At 41.1% G+C, this 23,283-nt stretch overlaps 1 protein-coding gene across 4 annotated transcripts in view; it reads right to left on the bottom strand.

Annotated features, from left to right (window-relative positions):
- DISC1 (DISC1 scaffold protein) overlaps positions 1-23,283 on the bottom strand; it is a 203,034-nt gene that overhangs the window by 160,926 nt on the left and 18,825 nt on the right. For all 4 annotated transcript variants that reach the window (XR_007157968.2, XM_066994050.1, XM_048047234.2 and 1 more), the window contains exons 2-3: positions 22,284-23,272; positions 18,696-18,765 (exon numbers count right to left, since the gene is read on the bottom strand). Coding sequence is in view for 3 of the 4 variants with exons in the window: in XM_066994050.1 (XP_066850151.1) it covers positions 18,696-18,765; positions 22,284-23,272 (1,059 nt within the window). In the remaining variant the exon portion in view is untranslated. The remainder of the gene's footprint in view (positions 1-18,695; positions 18,766-22,283; positions 23,273-23,283) is intronic.

The raw sequence follows: 23,283 nt of genomic DNA on the forward strand, positions 1-23,283 counted from the left end.
TTCCACAGTGAAGTGGAAGCTGGAGGCAGGCCAAGGGATGAGGTCACATTCTTCACAGACCTCTTCACTGCCACTTCAGCTGCCATTCGAAAGAATGGGAGCGATGTTTGTTTTACCCTCTGGCATGTTTCCTAAGCGTGTCAAATTCAACTAGTTATTCAAAGATACTCAATAACAACACTATCAAGACCTTAGAAAGCCATAAAGGAATTGTAGGTTTCTTTAGCGACAAGCACAATGACTGACGGCAGCTCCATAACGTTAGGTTGCGAGCAGATGCAGTAAAGCACATCCAGAAGAAAACAAGATTAGTCTCCACATTATCTGTTTTCCAGCTGATCAGTAAAGAAGGTTAGGAAACACAACTTTAAAGCCTCTTTTAGGCTAACAAAGTACTAGGTTAGGTTAACAAAGCACTGTGTTTGAAGACTCTCCCTTGAGATGTGGATGCTTTACTGTAACTGCATTACCACAATAGAAAATGCCCCTCCTTTCTGGAGAACATTATTTATGTTCACCCAGAAACTTCATCAAATGAGTGCATTACCATGTCAAGAAAAATTTATCCTTGCCAACTTTCTCCTACCTGAAGACATAAAGGCTTAAAAATCCCTATTTAATAATCTAAACATAAAGAATCTCACATCCTCTGAAGTCTGTGGGATGTTCAGGTGCACAGCCCATTTGCAGACTGGAGTGGTTTAAGAGCCTAAATCAGGGAAGAAAACTGCAGTGGTTTTGTTTGTTTTTTAATAAAGGAGAGAGAAGTTAAGTTCACAAACCTTATCTTGCATCTTTCCAAGCACAGTCCAGCAGCATGAATGTACATGCAACACAACACAGACATTTTACACCAGCAGAAGAATCAAAAGCAGTGTTGAAGTGACAAGAATTGCCACACTACATCAGACTCAGGTCCAACTAGCACAAGATCCTGCCTGCAGCAGTGACAAGTGGATGTTTCAACATTTCAAAGGATGGAGAGAAAGGCCTACAGGGGCAGCCTGCCAGTCTCTGGAACGCTGCACACACTCCAAGCACCAGGAAATGCTACCAAACTCTTCAACGGTCTCCGGGAATTACAAGGCTGCAATATCCTGTACTTAATGCAATTATGCTATGATGAGTCTCAAGAAATAAACCTTCAAATAAAATTCCATAGTGCTAAGTTTCCAAACCCTTTTTCAAAAATACATTTTTAAAGAGAGCTAAGCAGAAGCCACAATCATGGCACAATAGGTGATGTCAAATACATAAAAGAATACAACAAAATGAAAAAAAGTATTTGCATAAAGTTTCTAAGAAAGTGAGAGTCAGAATATTATTCTTTCAGAAAGCTCCTATAGAATATTTCCCTCTGTACAACTACAGCATATCCCTGTTACTGAGCTTCACTGATGATCAAAAGTCTTTTTTTTTTTTTCAAATAACTTCTACAGAAGTTCTCCCAGATGATGCTAAATTTGCACTGTCATCATTCTAATTTGCATTCATCTTCTTCCCCCCCTGTTACTAGGCAGGAGAATTAACGTAAAACTCCCAAACTTAGAAATGAAATATTTGGCAAGTAGCAAAAATTGTCTCTTCTTCATTTCAGATGTTCTTGGTGACTTCACCCAGTTTCACTAATCTATCTTTGAAATCCAAACAAATCATCCTATGTACATATACTTAACCTGACTTTAAATTACTCCTTTTTCAATGGCAAGAATTAAGGTATTTGATGTTAAGGTACCCTCTAGCACTACAGCTTCTTGCCCTTTCCTAGCTTGGCTTCATTTTTCTGCACACGTAAACAAGACTTTGGCTTCCTTATTTAAATTCACTGAAGACAAGACCTATCTGTGAAACTAGAGTACACATTCCCTCAAATCTGGCAGAAAGAACTGGAATCTTGTTTTGTATGGCAGCTGGCCACGAGGCTCTCACTGGGCCTGGGTATGGAGCTCACCCAAGGATGTTACAGCAAGGTGCAATTCCAGCTGAACCCCTGACATGCAGGCTTGTCACCACTCCTGCACTCACATTGGGGCTAAGAAAGCAATCACAACGCCAGCAGTTTTAGCTCCAGGCTGCAGGCTAGAAAGGAAGAAACAAAGACATCTGTGTAAGCTTTAGGAGCCAGGTCAAGTGAGAGGTACAGCGATAGCTCAGTACAGCTGCTCCGCTCCCCATACTAGAGGTAGCCTGGGAATTTCCTAGAGGTAATACAGGTAGGAAGGATGCAGCTATGTGGGACTGATAGAGAAGGAAGGAAAGAAGGAAAAAAGGAACAGTGATGCCTGTGATTATGAAGGTGCAAAGGTTCCCAGCTGCAGTAAAAGGCATGGCAGAAAGCACGAAAGCAGAGAAGTCTGAAGGAATGTGATCTGAGGTGAGAGGTTTGGCTAGGAAGTAACATAAAGGACAAGGAAAGCTAGAAGAGCATTTGAGGGCAGATATTTAATGCATCCTCCACCACTTGGGGATAAAAACAAAAAGCAAAACATATGGTACAATGTAAATGTTTGCATTTAGGAAAAAAAAAAAAGAAGCAAAAAAACCACATACCAAAATCCCACTGTTCTTCCAAAAAGCCAGAGGTACAGTTCTGTTTTTTGATTTCCAACAAAACTGGGCAGCAATAAGTAAATTTAACGCGGCCCTTTATACCATACTTTCCTGCTAAAATTCCTATCCTGCAATCACATGTAAAGGCTTAAAACTTCAGGGACAGCGAACTTCATTAGGTACTGAGGACGGCCTGCGGAATGTGACCCAAAATATCCCCAGCCAGCAGAAAAATATCATGCAGAAATATACACTGCCATCACCCAAATCTTTCTCACTAGTTTACAGAGGGATTCAAACCAATGGAATTTAACTGATGCAAGCAGATACACTGTGAGGCTCCCTCCCACATTAAAGAGCACAGTGGCTCAGTGGCTTGACCTCCAGCTCCATTCATACATGCACTATTGTTCCTCAGGCTCCTGGGGTGCTTCTGCAAGTAAAGGAATGCAGGGGAACATCACCTGGTAAGAAAAAAGTCAGTATCTTTCCACTCTATTGAAAATTAACTCATTGAGAGAAGGAGAGAAGTAAGATGTCCCTTGTCATCATGCCTCCACCTTGATCTCAGGTTACTTGGAGACAACAGAGTGACTATTTTGCACCAGCTCTGCAGCCCAGAGGACTGCTGCAACCACAGGAGTGGAGTGCAGCAGCAGGCTGATATATCCACCGTCACCCCCAGGGGACCCCAAGTAGCAGGTGAGGAGCAAATTCAAGCCCTGCTCACCAGGTGACAGACAGAAATAGCAGCAGTACAGGCTAAGGAAGCCTGCTGAATGAATGCATAACAAGGGCACAGGAGAAGATGATGCAGGAACTCAGGGTCGGAGACAAAAGACATGTGCCAAGCACACTCCTAAAGTACAAAGGAAAGTTACTGCTAGGAGATATCCTAATATTGTAAGACAAGGCCATGGGAGCAGATAACATAAGTGCGGGAGACACAGGAAAGTGAGCTTCTTGCCTTCCAGTCACCGAAGTTCCGCACAGCACCCTGTGCATGCAGGCTGATCATGCACAGTCCTCATGCCTGAAAGACTGGAAATCTTCATTTTAAAACAGCATCTACTAGGGCTTAATTGCAGAACAGGAGCCCTGGTAACTCCCCACAGTCAAAATGAAGGCAGTAAAGAAACAATTGCTTGGTAGCCCTTCACCAGAAGGGACCCCCAGGTAGCGTATTTCTGAACGAACACGTGCAAGACCCCAGAGGAGAAGATCCATACGTGGATAGCAGTGCTGGCAGACAGATCCATACATCCCGCTGGGGTTACCCTGGTAATTAACACTCCCTTCTTCATTATGGTCACGCACACAGATTTCATTAGCAAGCAGCTGCCTATGCTTCAAAGTTACTGAGCGATAGATAAGGAAGGCAGCAGCCATACAAGTCTCAATACAAGAAACACACATGGCAAGAGCACCGCCTGCACAAAGACCGTGAACCAACAACGAGGCACTGAGCACATCTTGCTACTCTTAAACATATCCCAAATCTACAGGATATTCTTCAAGCAGGTACTGGAGGCCCAGTTGGCCTCCGCACTGATAGGAGGTAGGGTAGTTACGAATATTGCAAGAGCTGGCAGTGATGAAGTACTCTTTAAACTTTTTGAACCTACCCTGAGCTCCCAAGGAGAATGTTCTCTGCCTAGAAATAAGCATTGCTACACCTTCATCCTAACCTTCAAAAGAAATTTCTGCAGCTAGTTAATCTTAGCTGAGCAGGATATGAACGCCAGCCTCTCTGGACCTCTCTCCTGCAAGTAGGTTTGTGCTGTTGCTTTGAACTCCTTTGCATAGGAGGCAACAGGTATTTTTGGTGCCCTTTAGCTGGCCCCAGTATCTTCCGCCTACTCACACAGGAGCTGAGATGATAGGCTGTGCACTACACACTACTTTAAAAAAGACCTCCAACTGTCAAGCCATCAGATGAGAATTAAATAAAAGTCTAGTATTTCACGCTGCTTTCTTGATTTTTCCAAAGGTTATGCAGTGTACTCTGGCATAAGTAGCCTTCCTGGTTGCCTACCAGGGCTGTATAAACACTTTCTTTACCTTCCCAAAGGTACTTCAAAATATTCTGCACCACAAATAACGTTCAGCAATACTTCCTTTAGGTATGTATAGGAAATAGTTGAAACAATGTGTACTGTTGCGTTACGTGGCAGATAAATTTTAAAAACACTTTGGTAAATTAAGGTCAACATACAGTACGTCTTTGTAATGTTGGGGCAAAAGAAATTAAGATCTTACAAAAAGCATAAGAAGATGTGCCTTGGAACTAATAGGCATCAATTCTACAAACCTGAACCACCAACCACACAAACAATAACTCTTCAGGTCTTGCTAGACAAAGTATTAACTCCACAGGGATCTGCCTTACGTGAAGGGAACTGGGGGGTGGGGGCAGAAAAAAAACATCTTGGTTAAGAACTCTCCAGCACTGAGGTGCACTGCTCCAGCAATGGGGCAGGTACACAAGCCAGTGACCTGACACATCTGCTATGGAAAGAAGTAACTTGACTAGAAGCACAAAATGCCAGAAGTATGCAGAACTCTGGAGCAGAACTCTAAGAACTCAATGCTCTTCTGATATAAACATAGGGAAAAGCTGCCTCTTTGGAAAGGGAAATCAGGGAAAGCTTCTATGAACAAAGAAAGTAAGCTTCTCAGAGGAACTAATTCTCCATCTCTCCTAACTTCTGAAATAGAAATTGATTTTGTAGACGACCATTTTGGTTCTTTATTAGTTCTTCTTAACAGCATTCATTCTGAAGGACAATTAGAGGCACTTCACAAGGAAGTTTCTATTAAGCAATTATACCTATAAAGTTAAAGCAATGAAAAAGGGCATCTAGACAAATTAAAACAGGCACGACAGACTCAGCCTCTAGCTCCAGAGAGAGAGGAGACACGATGCTGTTGCTTACACTCAAGGGAGGCAAGGGAACAACAGCTGACACCACTAACAATACAACCTCTACAGGAACACACATGGAGCTGAAAGAAACCTCTTGCCACCCTCCCCATTGCACAGGCTTGTTAGAGCCAGAGCCCAGGTTTGCTTCCTTACAGCAACAGCTCAGGGGATGCTTGCCCAGCAGAACCAGGAGTGCTGTGCATCCCCCCCAGACAACTCCAGCCATTACATGCCCTGTGTCTCCAGTAGCCATCGCATAACTGAGCTCTGACTGGAATGGGAACAGAATTCCTTTTTTCCCTCATCTGAGCAAAAGCAGCATTTGCCCCGATACCTCTACAAGTGCAAAAAAAAATCGCAGTTGCACATTTTTTCTGACACAGAATAATTTTTCTCTTGCATTCAGCAAGTATGCCACAAGAGAAGGAAGAGACAAATACAGCTCCCCTGTTTTGCTACCCAGACTGTTTCTGAGTAACTCTTGCCTGTTTACACTGGGGAGTCATTAGAGAGCCATTCAGAGACATGCAGCCTTATCTTCTCATTGCTGAATTTAAAAGGAAAGGGCTTTCTTCCTCCTTTTTTTCCCAAGAGAAGTAATAGCAATGAAGTAGTTTTGCTGAGCACATAAGACTGCACCAAAAAATCCAGACTGAATAGGCCAATCAATACAACATCTATCCACAAGCACAGGCAAAGTATCTTGAAAGCATGAGAGAAATATCTCTTGCAAACAGTAACAAACTAATTTGCAACTGCGTAATTGTTTTTAAAAATGTCTAAAAGAAGAAATGCATGAGTCCTATGAATGAAATAACAGCGTCCTCCTGGATCCTTTGTATTCCTCAGTATGGATCTTAGGAGCTAAAGAAGAATGGGGAAAAAAGCAAGTGGAAGAAGAATTATCAAACTGCACAGAACTCAGAAGACTTATCTAAACGCAGACAAGAACAGACTTGTCAGAAAGGTATTCCAGTAGCAGTGCTTCTGTAGGCACAGTTCTCTGAAACATAACTACTTCTAAGTCTTTAATTCTTCTTTGAATTCAAATATTCCTCATTCTTTCTTCTCAGCATCTTCAGTGCTTCCTTTCCTGGAATATCTTGCCATTTTATGCACTATAAAAAATGTAAAGATAGATATATATTATTTTTTTCTTTAAACACTCACAAATCTTGAGTCTTCTCCTCCTAGGTCCTGAGAGGCAGATGACACTAGAACCCCTTCGCTCAGAACTCCTTGCTGTTTCCATTCTTTTTGTTAGATGGCAGCAGCATAACCAACTCCTGGAGCTTGCCTTTGACTGGGGTAATTTAGGTGACTTCCGTTCTTGCTCAAAACAGTTTTTTACCAGCAAGGAAAGATCATAATTTAAATATTTCAAACTTACACGCCTTCACTAAGATATGGATTTGGGTGCTGTGCTTATGGGTATTATTTCACTTTGTTTTTAATTACTGCTGTGTGCTTTAAAAAGAACTGAGATTTTTATTATTTTTTTTTCCCCTCTAAAGGGCAGTTCATAGAGAATTTGCTGTCCCTGGACAACAAAAGCATGACATTTGGCCTACGAATACAGAATATACTGCTTGTATACGCTAGGAGAAGGTCAGGATAAGTGTAGCACCTTTAAGTCACCGGAGCTACTTAAACCCGTGAACGCCAGACTTCAGCAGAATTACTAACATGCTCTTGTGTTCCTTGCTTCCAGTTCACCCATTTGACTCTTGCTGGGATTATGGATTGAGAACTTGTTCCCCTTGAACGGTAGTTGACAGAAGAGGATTTTTCAGTAATAAGCCCCACTAGTTGGCTTTCTACTGCATTCTGGTATACTGCAGGGACCCTCTCTCACTGAATTCCTATATAGTCATCATTAAAACAGGCATTTAATCTCATCTGACTCCTGCTGAGAAAGTTCTCGCTGTCACTCAAGCTTCAGACTGAAAAAAGCCAAGTGCAGAGCAGCAGCCAGAAATCATTCCCCCACCACCCCAGCATTTGACAGCACTAGCAGTCACCCATACCCTCGAGACTGAACAGGTGATGGTTTAAACAAGGGAGAAAAAAACAAATGAACTTTTTTTGGTAAAATATTTGAATACTGTTTTGGGGACAGAATGCCACCCTCATATATTTTAGTTCTAACAAATATGAATTTGCACACAGCTTATAGTTTTCGTAGGTCTAATTTATTGCAGACAAAGCTCCTTGAAGAATTCTTTGTTTTCACAAAAATCCACCCATGCTGGTAACTTCCCGCAACCCATCTTCATTCCCTCCCTTCCTAAGGCCTACTTGGGACAGCCCAGAATTTAGACATCCTTTGAAGACGGAAATAAGTTGCCATTTCCACCCAGTGCTCAGCTATGGATAGGACTGTACACAAGCCACAGATTCAAACTGACTGATTTAAACTTAAATCTACCCGAAGCTTGCTTGGTGCCAGGCTCAACCAAGGCACGATCAACCCACTCAGTGCAGTACCATATCCTGTAAATATAGGCTGATGAGACTGCATAGTCACAGACAAATGGTTTGTAAGGTTATTCTGAAGAAACCAAACACATTTGATGGTGTACAGCAAGATCCTAAATGCCTCTGCCATTTTTCTCCCTTAGCGTTCCATCAGCAATCATTTACTGTCCTGCTCCACTAGCTGCCATCAGTCTCACATATGAAGCGACTGGGGTAAGCAGACAGCAAAGCAATTTTTTCTCCATCAGAACTGATGCAAGGGAGGGGAATGCATGCAGGGACTTGAATACACACAAATCAAGTTCACAGGGACTGTATATATAATGTGAAAGATGGAAACATGAGCAAGGTCAGCTAAAAGAAATGCCATCTTTTTGGAAAGAATAACCTTTACTAAAGTGCTCAGCTGCTCCACCTGAGACTGAAGACCTTAAGCAAGTCTTCTAGGATAAGCACTCATGTTGTTTCCTGAATGGTAGTATTTTCAAAGACCTTTGCAATATGATTCAAAATAAAGCTAATTAAGGGTGAAGGACAGAAAAGGGCAGTGGCTGAGCATGCAGGCTCGCAGCTGAAGCAGGGGAGATCTCAGAACAGCGCTCCATTCCAGAAGGCCAGCTCCGCTGCCAGCTGACAATGCCCCTTTTGCATCTGCCATATCATCTACGCTGTTCCTGTAAATTCATACTATAACAGGGAACTTATGAATTACATTCATTTTTATAGGAAAAAAATGTTTTGCCAAGTGACATACTTTTGGGAATGTATCAGTGGATAACAGAGTATGCCTATATGCATTTAGAGGTTGCCTTACTTTTTTGGTTTTGAAATCTCAAACCATAAATACTGAAGAACGACGCAAGAAGAGAGGAAAATTTCATTTGTGAAATACAAAAACAGTGAACCACTTTAAAATTTACTTTATAAAAATTACATGAAAGCTTTTTATATGTATGTGACAACATGAGAAAAATTCACTTACAAGTTCTTTGTTTTTAAACCACTTTTCTTTTAAAGTATAAAATCTTTATAAAAAGAATTAAAAGAAAAAATAATTATTCCAAAAACAGACAGCAAAATTAAATTTAAGAATTAGACTGATAGTCACACCCCTACTCATATGTCTTTTTTCCAGTGCCCCAATTCATATCAAAACATGTACAGGTCTGCAAGTGCCAGACTGCTGGTGAGACTGCAGGGTTGACCTTCACCTTTACAATCAAAAGAAAAGATGAAAGTCACACCAGTGAGTGTTACCATCTCTTTCACCCGTATCTTCCTTCAGAATTTAAACAGCAGCCTAAATGTACTCTTCATCTACAGATGTTAATTTTTTTTTCCTAATTTAAGTAGTATTAATTCTGAAGAATTACTTTATCTAAAAAAATACATCCAAGACCCTCAATAGCTGGAAAACAAAACAGCATGGAAAAAAAAAATTTCCCTGACAGTCAGAAGAAAATGGGGGGGGGGGGGGGGGGGGGGGAAGCACTTGTGTGATAGTTTTTGAGAGTTCCCCTTGTTCCCCTAAGTATTTTCCAAGCTTCTGAATTTTTCCAGTTCAAGCAATCTCCTGAGCATGTTATGGGGTGGGGCTTTTTTGTTGTTTTGTTTTCTTGCTTAGTCCAGTCTCCTGCAGTCACTCCACATCCACAATGTGCTTTAATGAAGAGATCTTCACGCACTGGACAGCTGACACATAGAACCATTTCCTTCGGTTTGGCTGGAACCTGGAGCACCTCATGCCCCCCTTAGGTCTTGGACCAGAAAAACATGCGTGCAGTCTGTATCTGTGTTTAATTGCCCTTGTGCAGTCCCCAGCCTGCTCAATCATTCCATACAAAGCTGTTCCTTATCTGAACATCTTTGCTGTCCTCTTCTGGACCTTTTACAGCTGATTACACCCCTTCTGAGATGAGACAACCGGAACTGTACACCTACATCAGGATTTGAATGTGGCACAGTAAGTCTTTTGTTTTGTCTCCTGGTACATTTCTAACCTGACTAGCTTTTATGACTTACTGCAAAGTAACAGGTTCCAGGTGGACTTTTTTTTTTTTTTTTATAAAGAGAAGCAACTTCTGCATTTTCACCGTGAATTTCCAAAAGTATAGTCTCTACTATTTTGTAATGCAAAGCTAGAACTGTTTTTCCACATAAATCACAATCATAGAACAGAATCATAGAATGGTTTGGGTTGGAAGGGACCTTGAAGACCATTTAATTCCAACCCCCCCCCCCAGTAAAGTTGGAACAATAAAACAAACATCCAGGCACACAAGCTCTTCCTAAAGTTGGCATGTCCATTGGTCTGTCAGGTTATGGTCAGACACCTGAAGATATTTCCCTAGTAACAAACACTGTCTGGAAAGTCACAATGTCCCCACAAAATGCCATTCTGAGAAAGTGGCATATTTAACTCTGTCAACACCTGTGCTTGCACTCACAGACCCATCTTTCCTGACTGCCTTACAACACAGGAGGAAGAACGTGAAGAAAAACTTCCCACATCGCTGTTTGCACAACTTCAATCCTAGATCTAGGCAAAAATGTTATTAAAAAACATTTATTCAAGGCTGCATAGTAAGTATTAAAATTATATTGTTATGTATGTCAAATTCAAGCCTCTGTCTCCTGTGAGTTCTCACTTCGCATGCCTCCATACAGCAGCTTCTCAGTACACTTCAGTTCGTGCTTCCTTGCAACACACCTTTCAAAAGCTTGTTCAGGCAGAGACAGAAGCTGAAAAAAACCTGTCTTCAATTTAGATATTGTATTTCTAGATGTTAGATCAGCTGTTCCTGTTACAAGGCTAGCATTTTAGGGTTGAACAACAGGACAGCACAGAAATATTTCAGGTACAGCATGCCACGAAAAAAAATAAAACAAAAAAACCTACAGTGAGCCACCTATTTATAAGCAGGCCTTTTTATTGAGACTTATCCCATGTGCTCTATTCTACACCACCATCCCTGGCACATTAGTGAAACACAACAGATGCTTCATGTGGTGCCATAGCACACTCAAACCCAGGCTGGTTTTGTTCTTTACTACCACCAACACAATTTCTTACAAAATTGAATGAACCCTGGATGGCTTTTAGCAATTTAGAATTTAAAGCCTTTTCTCCAAAACATTATTTCTCCAGCAAGCTGCCAATAGCAGGGAGACAGAGGGACTTGGGAATGCCAGAGGGTGCATGAATTAACACCCACCAATAACTCGGGGGGACAGGACATTCTGCAATGACCTAACTGGAAAGGATATACATCTTTATTTCTATTTCGTCCTAGATTATGTCTGAGTTATGCTGATCCACAGCACCTCGCTTTGCTTTGTGTTCAATTTGCCATATATCAAACCAATCCAACTCATTTAATTCATTTACTTTTCATTCCATAAAAATCTCAGTGAGCATGAAGATGTTCCCGTTACTTCCCACCTTTCACACAAAAATCAAAACCAATCAGAAATAGACTATCATTAGACTGGTAGGATGGTAGCAGAAGCTTACAACTCATGTTACATGGGATCAGTTTGTACACTCTCACTGCCAGCATCTCCTGCAGTCTCTTAACTCTTTGTCCAAAGCCTGTTATTATGTAAGAGTGCTACAAATTTCCACCTTCACCTTTTTGATTCACTATCCTATTTTGATTCACTTCACTATCCTAAAAAAACTAAAGATGTCCATAAAACGGTACTTTTTTTTTTTTCTGCTTTAACCATCCCTAACCTTCCACAGACTAAAGAAAGAAATGTGCACAGCTCACACACAGCAAAAGCAGCACAAGGAAGCATCAGAGAGGGCTGACACACCTACAGAACTATGAATATACCCAAGTATGGGCAGTTGGGTCTAGGCACATAAGACAGTAGGGAAACCTCAGGAGAAAGGAGAAGTTAATTGACTCAAGGCAATCCCACTTTGCAGATGAGTTTGGCAAGTGATGGAAGGTCCATAGAGATTTCCAGTAAAAGCATCTTTAAAAATTCACCCAGACACCGCCCAGTGATCAGCAACGAGTGTTGTCAGTTCCCCACAGAGAACTGGCATCGCAAGTCCTTTGTGTTTGCTTTCAAACAGTAGTTACAGCCATTCAGCATCTTTTTAATCGCCAGTTGCACAGAAGTTATGCTGCCATACCATCTAGGAGTTTCTGTCCGTGTCCAGTCATCTATTAAGCAGGCAGTAATTAAAAAGAGCAGGTGTCCCTCCACTCCTTTAAAAAGGGAAAGACAAGGGCAGCAAAATCAATTTCTAGTTGTTGGTTGAATTAATAGTCATATTGCCTCCAGGGGTCACATTGCAAATGGAAGACAATTTTCTTATTTGAAGTTAATATTTCTAAAGAGCAAGGGAAAGATAAGTCTGTCCTGAATATAAAAAAGGGCTGCATGTTTTTGCAAGTGAAAAGTAAGCAGATGGGCTGGGTAGCAAGAGAGCCATGTCACTCAGTCAGTGGGTACTGTCCAGAAAGCATATCAACGCTCCTCGTGAGTTACACCCATCAGAACTCCATGCCTCAAACTGCAATTCAGCAAGTACACGAGTCAATTATGCAAAATTGACTATTTTGTTCTGATTTTTTTGTTGCTTGTTTGTTTGTAAAAGACTAGCCAGGCTGTCTGGGAACAGCTTGGCTGCATCATGGACTGAGAAAGAGTCCTGCTATCATAGGAGGGGTAGCCTGTGGTGTCAGTTTTAGACAGCAGATGGCTGGGAGTAGAGAAAGCTTCCAAGCACATGGTATGCCAAAACTTCAGCAATTTTCTTTTTCTCAAGCAGCTTCCAGGAACACAAAATGTAGCTGAACCTCTTCCTGCTGGCCAAGATTAAAATAAGAGAACGTAGTAGAATCCCATAAGATACTACTGCTTCCTAAAAAAATATTTAGGCTGCAGAGTCAAAGCAAAGACACGCATTACCAAAACGACTTCCTCTTCAATATTAGCTAAGGAATTAAAGATACAGAAAGTATGATGGCATTTTTAATGTGCGTACGTAAACAGACCAACAGCAAGATCCTGTTCTGCCTCAAAAGACACACCCTGACATGACAAACTGAACAACAGGGCCAAAAATGAGGGTCAATATCAAAAGCATTTCTAGAAGTTGCTGATCATGCCTACCCTATACATGTAATGGGTAAAAAATTATGGTAATGAGCACTGTTAAGTATAAAAACCCAAGGTAGTATAAAAGATAAGGTAAGTATTAGAGTCAAAGGAGTTTCAGACCTTTAAATTGTGACCAGCTCAATCCCTGTTCCAACTCTCTGATTAAAAAATCAATAACAATTTGATAAGCTTGACTGCATAAAAAGAAACTGTTCCTCCTGCTAGCAGGCAGAAACCAAGACCAAGCATTTGAACTGCAGCGTCCTAGTCCACACTCAGCTGGCACCAAGTAATAAACGGATATGGATGAAAAAAAAAGTTTCCCTTTTTAATTTCAGACTGGTGTCTTGATGAGAGTAAGCCAGATAAGATGGAAGAGTTGTGATGCTTTTGCTCTGTTTTGTTGCATGGGAAATTAAGTTTAATTTATACTGTACATAAGCACTCGCTTTCCATAACCACCCAAAACCTTTTTTTGGAGGTTATGTGAATTAGTCAGAGAAAGACAGGATAAACAAGACCCATGCAAAGAAGATTAGGTTTTGATAATTTGCATGAGCCTGTCTTCCTATCCCCTTAAAACCTTTACTCTGGTAAGTTTTTTTTAAAAAAAAAGTAACCCAAGACAATGTAACCCACAGATTCCAGAAAGCTTCTACAAACTTGTGGCAGAAAAAGACTTTGACAGTATAGCATAACAGAAAGCCCTATTTGTCCCATCCACCCCAAATTTTCAACTCCATGGCCTCCAACATTCCCAACAGGTCTCTGCAACACAGCAGCTCTACCCCTCCAGTGTCCACCACCTTTTATTTTATTTAAAAAGAAAATGAAACACAAAGACTGTTTCTGCACTGGGTAATGCACAAGCCCACAAACACTCACCAACTCATCTTCATCAAGATCCAAGACCTAAATCAAAATAACTGAAGGCTCACTTGATGGTAAATGTATCTATAGCATGAATTTTCATTGCTGAGATGGGATAGACTATAAAACCATTTATGCTTGTTATGACAGAACCTATCTGCCATGTTGCACTGATGAGGAGTTGCTCTGATCTAAGTGGCATCCTAACTCCAAATGTGATTGTGCAGGGAAGTTACCATTCCCTACAAGCTAAGAGTCTGTATGCTCACATCCCTGCATACATTTAAAGAACCACCCCAGTAGTTCTGTAAAAACTCATTTCTGAAGAAACAACAGGGCATGTGAGCCAGTAGTGCAGTTCAGCAGCCAGACTCAGTCCCAACACTTTATTGCCAATCCATTTGTCACCTGCACCAGGCAAACTTGGGAAGTTCAAGAACAATAGGAAAGAACAGGAAAAGGATTCTAAAATGTTTGGGCAATAGATTCGTACTGAGCAAAATACATTTGCTTCTACTGCAAGCACAACTCCCACAGACACAAAAATATGCTGGTTTTTTTTGCCTCCTATATTCAGCAGTATGTTTAACCTTGGAGCTGTCAAGCTCCATCATGAATAATGAGCCATGACAACATTCCAAGTGATCCTTGGAGAACAGACCAATTTTTACTATATGCTACGCAAGGCAAAATGCTGTTATCATATTCCCATGGTATTATACCTGCTCTGAAAATATACAGTAATGTGGCCATCAAGAGGAGACCACAAGTAAATACAGAAACAAATAAGCTACTTCCAGATATTTCATCACCCACAGATGCAGAGCAAGCAATAAAACACCAAGTACCCTAACGTTTCCTATTTAAAATTAAATGAGGACAGAGAAGAAGATTCATCTCTCTGAATATGCATTTGACACAAACACTTCCCAGCCTAGAAATACCTGCGTTTGAGGCAGCACAGAGTCACCACAGAAGGATGAGAGAGGGGTTTGGTGGCATCCAGCAGGTCTCGCAGCACTGAGCTCACCTGGTGACCTCTAGCAGATGAGCATGAGCAGGGGACAGCAGAACAACCTCTGCCCTGATGCAGAGTGCAAATACCCCCCACATACAAACAGCACTCCCAGGAAGTATAGGATTAAACTGGGGTTATTTGAATGACCAGTTGAAGTTCCTCTACACCAAGCCCCTACCATGCAATGGCAAGCCTTCAGGAAGGAAGGAACACAAACAAGTAATGGCAGAAGTGATTTCTGCTGGGCTCCTCCCAAGCTCAAAAGGAGGAGGAAGATGGAGCAAATTGACTGGGGGCGGAACAGATAACTTAGAAGAAATAAGCTGAGGCTTACAGCATTTAAACAAGGATTCATAACTCTCCCAAACAACTGAGAGTTGTAGCTCAAAATATCCCTTAAATAAAAATAAAAAAAAAAAAGGAGAAATTCATCATCTGTTCAGGAAATAAGTGCTATTCATTAACATGCACCTGAAAACACAGATGTTCTCTGACAGTCCCAAACAGCAAGCACCTGCTTTGTGTTTCTGCAAAGGGGAAAATCAAATGTATCCTTTCTCCTGACCTGTTTGCAGCAAAGTATTTGTTCGTGGCTTTGGGGAGGGGGTAGCTTAGCCTTATTCTGTGCCATTTCTGGGTCTAGTACCAGAAGTGAAGATACAATACAGCACTTTCTCCTTTCTTTAAGGGCACCATTTTACCTACACTTCAGTTTCAAAGTTTACTAGGAACTATGACAACTTTCAGAAAGCAGTGAAGAACACGGAAGCATCAATGTCATTTAGATGGCTTGACTTTCTTCAAGTTGCTAAATTTGCAGGAGCAGACAGCAGAAACCAGTTCTGAGTACTAAAAACTCCTTGAAATATAACATATCTCCTTCCCATTGAACTGCTGTAGAAAAAACAAACCTCCTGCAAGACTGGATGGCTTTTAAAAGAGTCAAAGTCAAAAAAATGTACTGAAGTCTTGTCTACAGGTAAAGATAGACATGAGCCACTACCACTGAAGCAACAGCACAGTTGCAAGTGATACTGTATTTATTGACATTTTAGATTCTGATTTGGAGGTGTAGCCACTGGTGTGGCCCACCTTCACCTGCTCTCCTCTCCTCACTTCCATGTACACAGCATTTCACAGCTAGCTATCTGCACCACACTAGAGCTCTCCCCCTTCCTTTGAAGCATTCCCAAATGCAGCAGTTTGCCAGTCTCCTATTCAAAACAGCTCTTTTCTTACTAGAGGACTCACTATGTCCAGAGAAATCCCCCAAGTTACAGGGACAATAGTTTTCTTTTTCTGAGTAGTAAGAACATCCTAAGACCTCTGCACGCACCGTGCTGGCTTCTCCCACCCTCTGATATTTCCGTTTACAGAGCACATCATAGCTGTGTGCATTTAGCAATTCCATTCCCTGCTAGCAATATTTGGCAAAAAGATCCCTTTAAAGAAGGCTAATTACAGATTTCAGCCAAACAGAAATTGGTACCAGGCCAATCTGTAAGCTCTTTAATAAGCTTTTAAACTTCACTTTACACCACACAAGACTTGGTAACTCCTCCAAGTACAGTGACTGCTTAGTTCTAAAAGCAAAGGTGGAAAGCACGCCGCTGCAACAGGTGGAAAGAAATTTGTAGCTCTAATTCTTCTGGCAGCACCCATACCCTCTCCATACACGTCTTTCACTGGAGATAACCTACGTATGTTTCACAAAAGAAAAACTCAGAGACAGTCCAGGATAACAACAAAAAGTAGTCTCACACACAAAACGGCTGACGGTCGTATCAGAAGAGGAACAAAGACCAGTAAGACAGAAAGTAGGTCAAGGACTTAAACTAGGAAGAGAAAAAATTAAGGATGCATGGTCACGCACGAGAAAGGAATGCAGTATTTCCTGAGAACATCTGCATTAAGATGGAGTTCCAGTTTTCAAAGGGATGCAGGAGCCCAACACAAAGTCTTTCATGTGCCTCAGTATTTAGTCCTGTAACACAACAAATTCTTTCTGCCCATATGAGCCAGACTTAGCACAGAAAAGAGCAATCCCACCCACAGGTGCTCCTCACTACCGTTGTCCTGATCCAGCTGTGTTCTATATAAACTGTGTCCGCAGCACCTCGTGAGATCAGTTTGCAGCCAGACGATTTTCCTGAGGGGAGCTGATGGAAGACTGCAACATGCCCTCCATGCTACCCGTCTGAGAACTAAGGTAGAAACTGGAAAGAGTAATGGACAAGGTGAGTGTAAACAGAAAGGTGATCCTGTTTGAAATTTACCAGACTAACAGCCGGGAAAACTACGCAAGACCTTTCTGAGCAAGGTTAAACAAGTCATCATTTTCCAATGTGGTCAATACCACATGGCATCAGATGCAGGTGTCACACCTGATATACTAATTTTTTTGTTTTGTTTTTGGTCAGTGCATGAGCACCCAGAGAATTCCAGCTAAAATCTGTGGGAACCACATGCACTTCACACACAGCTGTCTCCAACTGGGAACTCAATCAACAGGCACTTTTAAAAAAAAAGAGTAACAAGTGTCACACTGTAAAACATATCAATAATGTCTATTCAATTTGACAGAGATGAAACCCATGAATAGATACAACGTGCTCAGCTTATAACATATTTAAAGGTTCTCCTCTTTGACTTGGAACAGTGGCTGATTTTTCTTCTATGTAGACCAAGCTTTGAGAGGCCAACAGAACCACCCTTCTGCAAGGGCTACACACCTTCTCCCATGACACTGCTAAAATACATCTCTGTCTTCTTGGGGTTTGGGAAATGAAAGAGGGAACAGAACCATGATATGACTGCACAGCTTAATGCTAATTCTGACAGGCAAGCCACAAATTTGACTACTCCCCAACCCCCAAAAAGTGAGGGGAAGAAAAAGGGGAGGGGGGGTTATCTTTTTCAAGCTTTATCATCTGAAGCGCCCTTGCAGTTTACTGGAACACTTGCAGTACTTCCCAAATGAAGATAAATCTATCAGGAAGAACTTCACCTAGAACTTCAAGACTGTTAAAATATGTTTTCTGTAACAGTAGTTTGTGTTCAGATAATCAAGAAAAAACCTGAGATGTATGTTAATAGATGCTCTAATTATTAATGCGTGCACACACACAGCTTATGAGAGGTGCCAATCCATTTGAATGAGAAAGCACTATTCAAATACAGATATTTGCCAGCTGCTGTATCACCAGTCATATTCCCTATCTGGTTTTGATTCAACTCAGTGGGCATCAAGTTAATCCCACAGGACAGTATCATTCACTTTTATCGTAGCTACTGACCTCATTTCTGTGTTTGAGCTCCGCTGTAGTGTCATGACTAAATGTGGCAAGCAACAAATCACACTCTGTCAGCAGCCAGTGCCTGTCCTTTCTCCTTTCGAAGCTTTCATTCATTTCTGTATTTTTTAAAGTCATGCTGCTTCAAAACAGCTGATCCAGATGGTGGATATTCGCATTTCAACCTTCCCACATGGTGATGTGGCTCAAGAAAATAAAAACTGTTGCTACCTGCTGCTGACCTACTTCTTTCTTTAATTTGTTTCCTGCCATACCACAGAATGAACAATAGAGTTCATTGAACTCATCTTCCATACCTAACCACAGCAGTGTAGCAAATATAAAATAAAATTAATTGGGAGGTGATGGGGTGTTGGGGGAGGGAGGAATAAGAGGAAGCAGCATGATTCAGTGGGAGGTAGGGGGGAGCAACTCTCACCTCTGTCATAATCATCTTCCTCTATTGCTTTTTCCTGAAGCCTCTGAAGCCGTAAGATCAAGGATTTTATCTACATACAGAAAAGAAATACTTATAAAGAAGTCGCATTTAAAAAACACTATTAACCTTTACATAATATAAATTTACAGTATTACTACTACATCATTAGAAACACCCAATTTTGAGAGTTAAACCCAACGTTTGCTAACTGGACAGATCTATTCAGAACCACATGATCTAAGCATGGCTTTAGTCCAAGCACCTACAAAGAACAACAAACAGTATTTCTTGAAAAGCAAAAGAGCTTGTACAATCGTTGAATAACTGCAAGGGTGAAACATATCCTAAGTAAGGATTATTATAGGATTCTGTCAGCATAATATCTATTTTTGATCACATTCTACTCAATATTCTGTTCTTCAGTCCATTTAACAATTTTTTGCCTATCCAAGTTTTGTGCAGAACAAATTCAGATTTCCATATGCAAACCACATTTTCTTCAGCATGTAAAAAGAGAAATACAGTATGAATATTTTGGGTCAAGTGTACTCACGATATGGCACAGAAAACTGTGTTCACATGCTGCCAATGAAGTTTCATTAAAATATAATTTAGGCTCATCTAGAAAGTGTTGACGTTTCCATTTTCTGAAATGTTCATATTACAAATGATAGATGGGAGAGGAAAAAAACACATACAAAATGCCCTTACACACCCAAAAAGAAGCTCCTGTTAGGATACAGTTTTATTTCAAAAGCTAATGCTTCTTTGTACTGAAGCTTCATCTTTTACTAAAATATTTCAGAAGGCCAGGTGTGCATTCAAAGGACATTAAAAGCTTTTATTTTACTCTTACAAGAATTTAGTTGAAGTTATGCAGTCCTTTCCTCATTGCCATGCCAGCCACTGCCAAACACAGCTACAGTTATAAAACTGCAAAGTGTTTTCTTAAGTTTACACGTGACCTGTACCAACAAGCCATTAGCAGCACTGAGAAAGGTAAGCCTGGAAAAAGAATCAGCAGATATACTGATAGCCCAAAGCCTGAAAAAGTGTTTGGGAAAGCATTTTCCACTGCAAGAAGATCCGTACTCGAGACATTCTGCATCTACAAAAGACTTCACTCCTCCCTGGAACACTTTCATATTTAAATCTCTCCAGTTAAACTGTAAATTGCACACAGAAAAATAAGTACAGCCAGTCAATAACTTACCAGAAACATTTAGTTATCATGACTACACAATCAACATGCAAATTAGGCAAGACATTTAAATTAATGGTATCTCTTCAAATTTGTAAGTGAAAGCGGATTGGTCAGAAAATAGACATAAAAGGTAAAGCCAGGAAAAAAGAAAAAAAAGCTTGATTAATAATAGGCTACAGGATCCCCTGGAGGAAAAACAAAGAAAAAAACAAGTCATTGCACGCATTCCCTTTCCATCAAGGTTTTTGGTGTTGTTTTGTTTGGTTTTGTTCTTTTAATTTATTATTGTTTTTCACATACAGAAACGCCAATTTTTTTTTCCTCTGAGACGGGTGAGGAACATATAACATATTGAAGGGAGGTGCTCTGGATCCTCACCATAAATTATTTTCTGTATTTTATGCCACGCTTTTGATAGAGTTCTAAAGAAGCCCGCAGTAGAAATGGTTCAAGTGACACTTTTTTCATATATATGATATATAACAACCATCTAGACCGAGAGTACAGCACTGCTGCTTTTTGCACTGTTTATTCCTTCATGCACTCACAATGGCAGGTCATTTAAAACCTGCTTGGGTACCACAGCGCAGGCATGCCCAGGGCTAACTGACTGATCTGACTGACACTGTGACAATTGAGTGCTTTCTGTTTGCAGGCTAGGAAGACGCTTGGAGCCCCAGCTAATCAAAGAGCTGCTTCAGAGCAGCATGTCCTATACCTACCTGTACCACGCGATGACCACTTTTTTTTTTTTTTAAGTGCAAAAAAAGCATAATTTTAATTTTAACAACTTTGGTACTGCCTCCTTTTCTTGACTAAAATTGTCTCTTTCCTTCTGAAAAATTTGAGACTTGCTCTTTACTATTACAATTGGAAGGTGCTACAAATTAAACACACAGGACCAAGGTCAAAGATGTCTGAAGGCACAAATTCCCAGTTCTCCATGCAATGAATTAATGAATGCAGAAATTAAAGATAGCAATGTTTCTTTTGTACCATTACAGGCAAGATGCCAAAGAAACTGCTCCATGGCAATGCGTGTGAAGCCTGTAAACATACATAGGAGGAAACTAGTTTGAGTCCTACTTGCATCCCTTATGAAAAATAAGTATCAGAGGGCATTATAAGCCCAGGTCAGATAACATGGGTAGAAAAGCACAAATAATGTTTCTCAACCCACTGCCTTGCCCAGATAGAAGGGCTGTGCAGAGCCGCCCCAGAGGCTGACCCAGTGCAGATTGTCTCCCCAGGCCTAAAGACAACACAGCACATCTCAGCAGGTGTATTTGTGCTCAGGAGTCACAAAACCTAGGTTTCTGAAAGGCTTCCCACTCTAGGGTTAGCATAGGATATTTGCGAGGAGAACTCTCTGAGGTGCGCCTTTGTACCTACAAGGTACAGACAGCCCAGACATTGCTCCAGAGCACTCAGGACACTAGCGAGAGACTTAAAAACCGCATCACCTGCTTAGTGGATCTTGAAAAGCTTTAAATTTATTAGCGTGGACATGATGGATTTCAGCTCCCTACATGTACAACAGAGCCAAAATTTGCCTTGTCATCTGTTAGGCTCAGAATCGCTTCCCTCTGATTCCCCCTGACATCCCAAAAATACCCAAGACCAGAAAAAATCCTATTGTACGATAGAGAATAACTGATCCTTTCTAAGGTTTCCTCTCACACAAAGAATATAACGAATGAGGCTGCTTGTATATATAATAGGTATATATGTGAGTATATACAGGTATATACACATGGGAGAGGGGGAGGACAGCTTCTTACTTGACAGCCCAAAACTCCTCTAAGGTAGAAGGAAAAAAAAAAGGCATTATTCCCAGACTGAATTAGAGCAGGGAATGGACCCCCCATTTATCATCATGCAGGGAGAGCACTGGTCTATTAGATTACAGGCTACCCTTACACAGGTGCCTCTCCCCTAGAAATCTTTAATTGGAAATGTGTAAGTTTAGCCAAAGTCCAGTGTTGTTAAATCATGATGCTTCAAGGAAAAAGCTCTTACCACCCTCAAGTTTTGCTTGACTACAGACTGCACACAAAATAGCCACCTGTGAAAGCAGCCGTTGCTGAATTCAGAAATTAACGTGTGGCATATTAGAAATACAAGTGAGGATCACAGTTTCAGTAGGTCACAGGAACAAAGTACTGCAACACCACTGTTGGGTTTGTTTTGCTTTTAAAAGAACCAAGAAGAAAACAGGTTCTTTCCCTTGTATCATGCAGACAAGTACTATACACTTCTGTGAAAAAAATGCTGCAAAAGCTGTTAATATTCCAACTCCTACATCAGATTAATACTTTGACACCACCAACATAGCTGTTTTGGGAACCAGGGGGAGGAATCAAAGATGAAATGAGATTACAAACCTTTAATGTACTCCGGTTGCCAAGCTGGCAGTCTAGTAGCACTGGTTCATACTTTTTCATCAAAGTATCCCAGTTATGGTCACTAACAGTGAAACTACTTTCGTAGCCTGAGGTGACAGAAGAACCAGCAGATGCTGCATCTGAGGAATCCGTAGAATATGAAAACGTTGCATCTGTATCTGAGAGAGAGACGGTCTCACAATCCTGTAGTTTATCATTTGCTGTGGTCTCGTTTTCATGCTTCAAATCGTCACTGGGCCTAGAGAAGCAATGCAAAGCTCCTGAGTGCTCATGAGTTCTTGCTGTCTCTTCTAGTTCCTGTAGATTTCCTGCAATGCTGGCATGCAGAACATGCTCAGCTTCCTTGATGGTTGCCTTGCCTTCAGCATCACTTACTCCAGAGGCTGAGTTCAGGGAGAGCTGTATGAAGCTGAATCTTGAACTAAAGCTATTGTGTGAACCAACAGAATGAGAAACAACTTCTCTGTTTTGATATTCACAGTTATTATTCACTTCTGTCTGATCCAAGGCATACATCTTTTGGGGCTCACTCACTTTAGTGCTGTGGCCCATCTCCCATGCACAGCATACAGTAGGAACATCTTTGCTCGTTGCTTCAGCAGGGTAAATTGATATCATTGTGTTTTCTGATTGTGGATTCTTGTAACAGGAAAGATTTTTGCAGCTTCCCAGCATATTTCCAGTACTGCCCAACACTGTTACCCCATCAGCAGGAACTACAGCACTACTTGCAGTTGAACGGCAGCGTAAGAATTCAAAGTTCTTTTCGTATTGTCTGTAGAGACAGCAGTTCTCAAAGTCTTCACAATGCTGCCTGCCATGTTTGAACTCTTCTGGGCTGAATGGCTTGCAGGCATCCAGGGACTGAAACTCGATCTGTCGCTGAGCTTCTGGCCTCATGTATCCAGGTCTTTTTGCCAGTTTCTTTTTACGAAGAGAGCCTGAAGGCATTGAGTGCTCCGAACCATCTGGGGCGAGG

Source organism: Anser cygnoides, chromosome 3 (assembly GCF_040182565.1).
Source record: "Anser cygnoides isolate HZ-2024a breed goose chromosome 3, Taihu_goose_T2T_genome, whole genome shotgun sequence".
NCBI classification, from domain to species: Eukaryota; Metazoa; Chordata; class Aves; order Anseriformes; family Anatidae; genus Anser; species Anser cygnoides.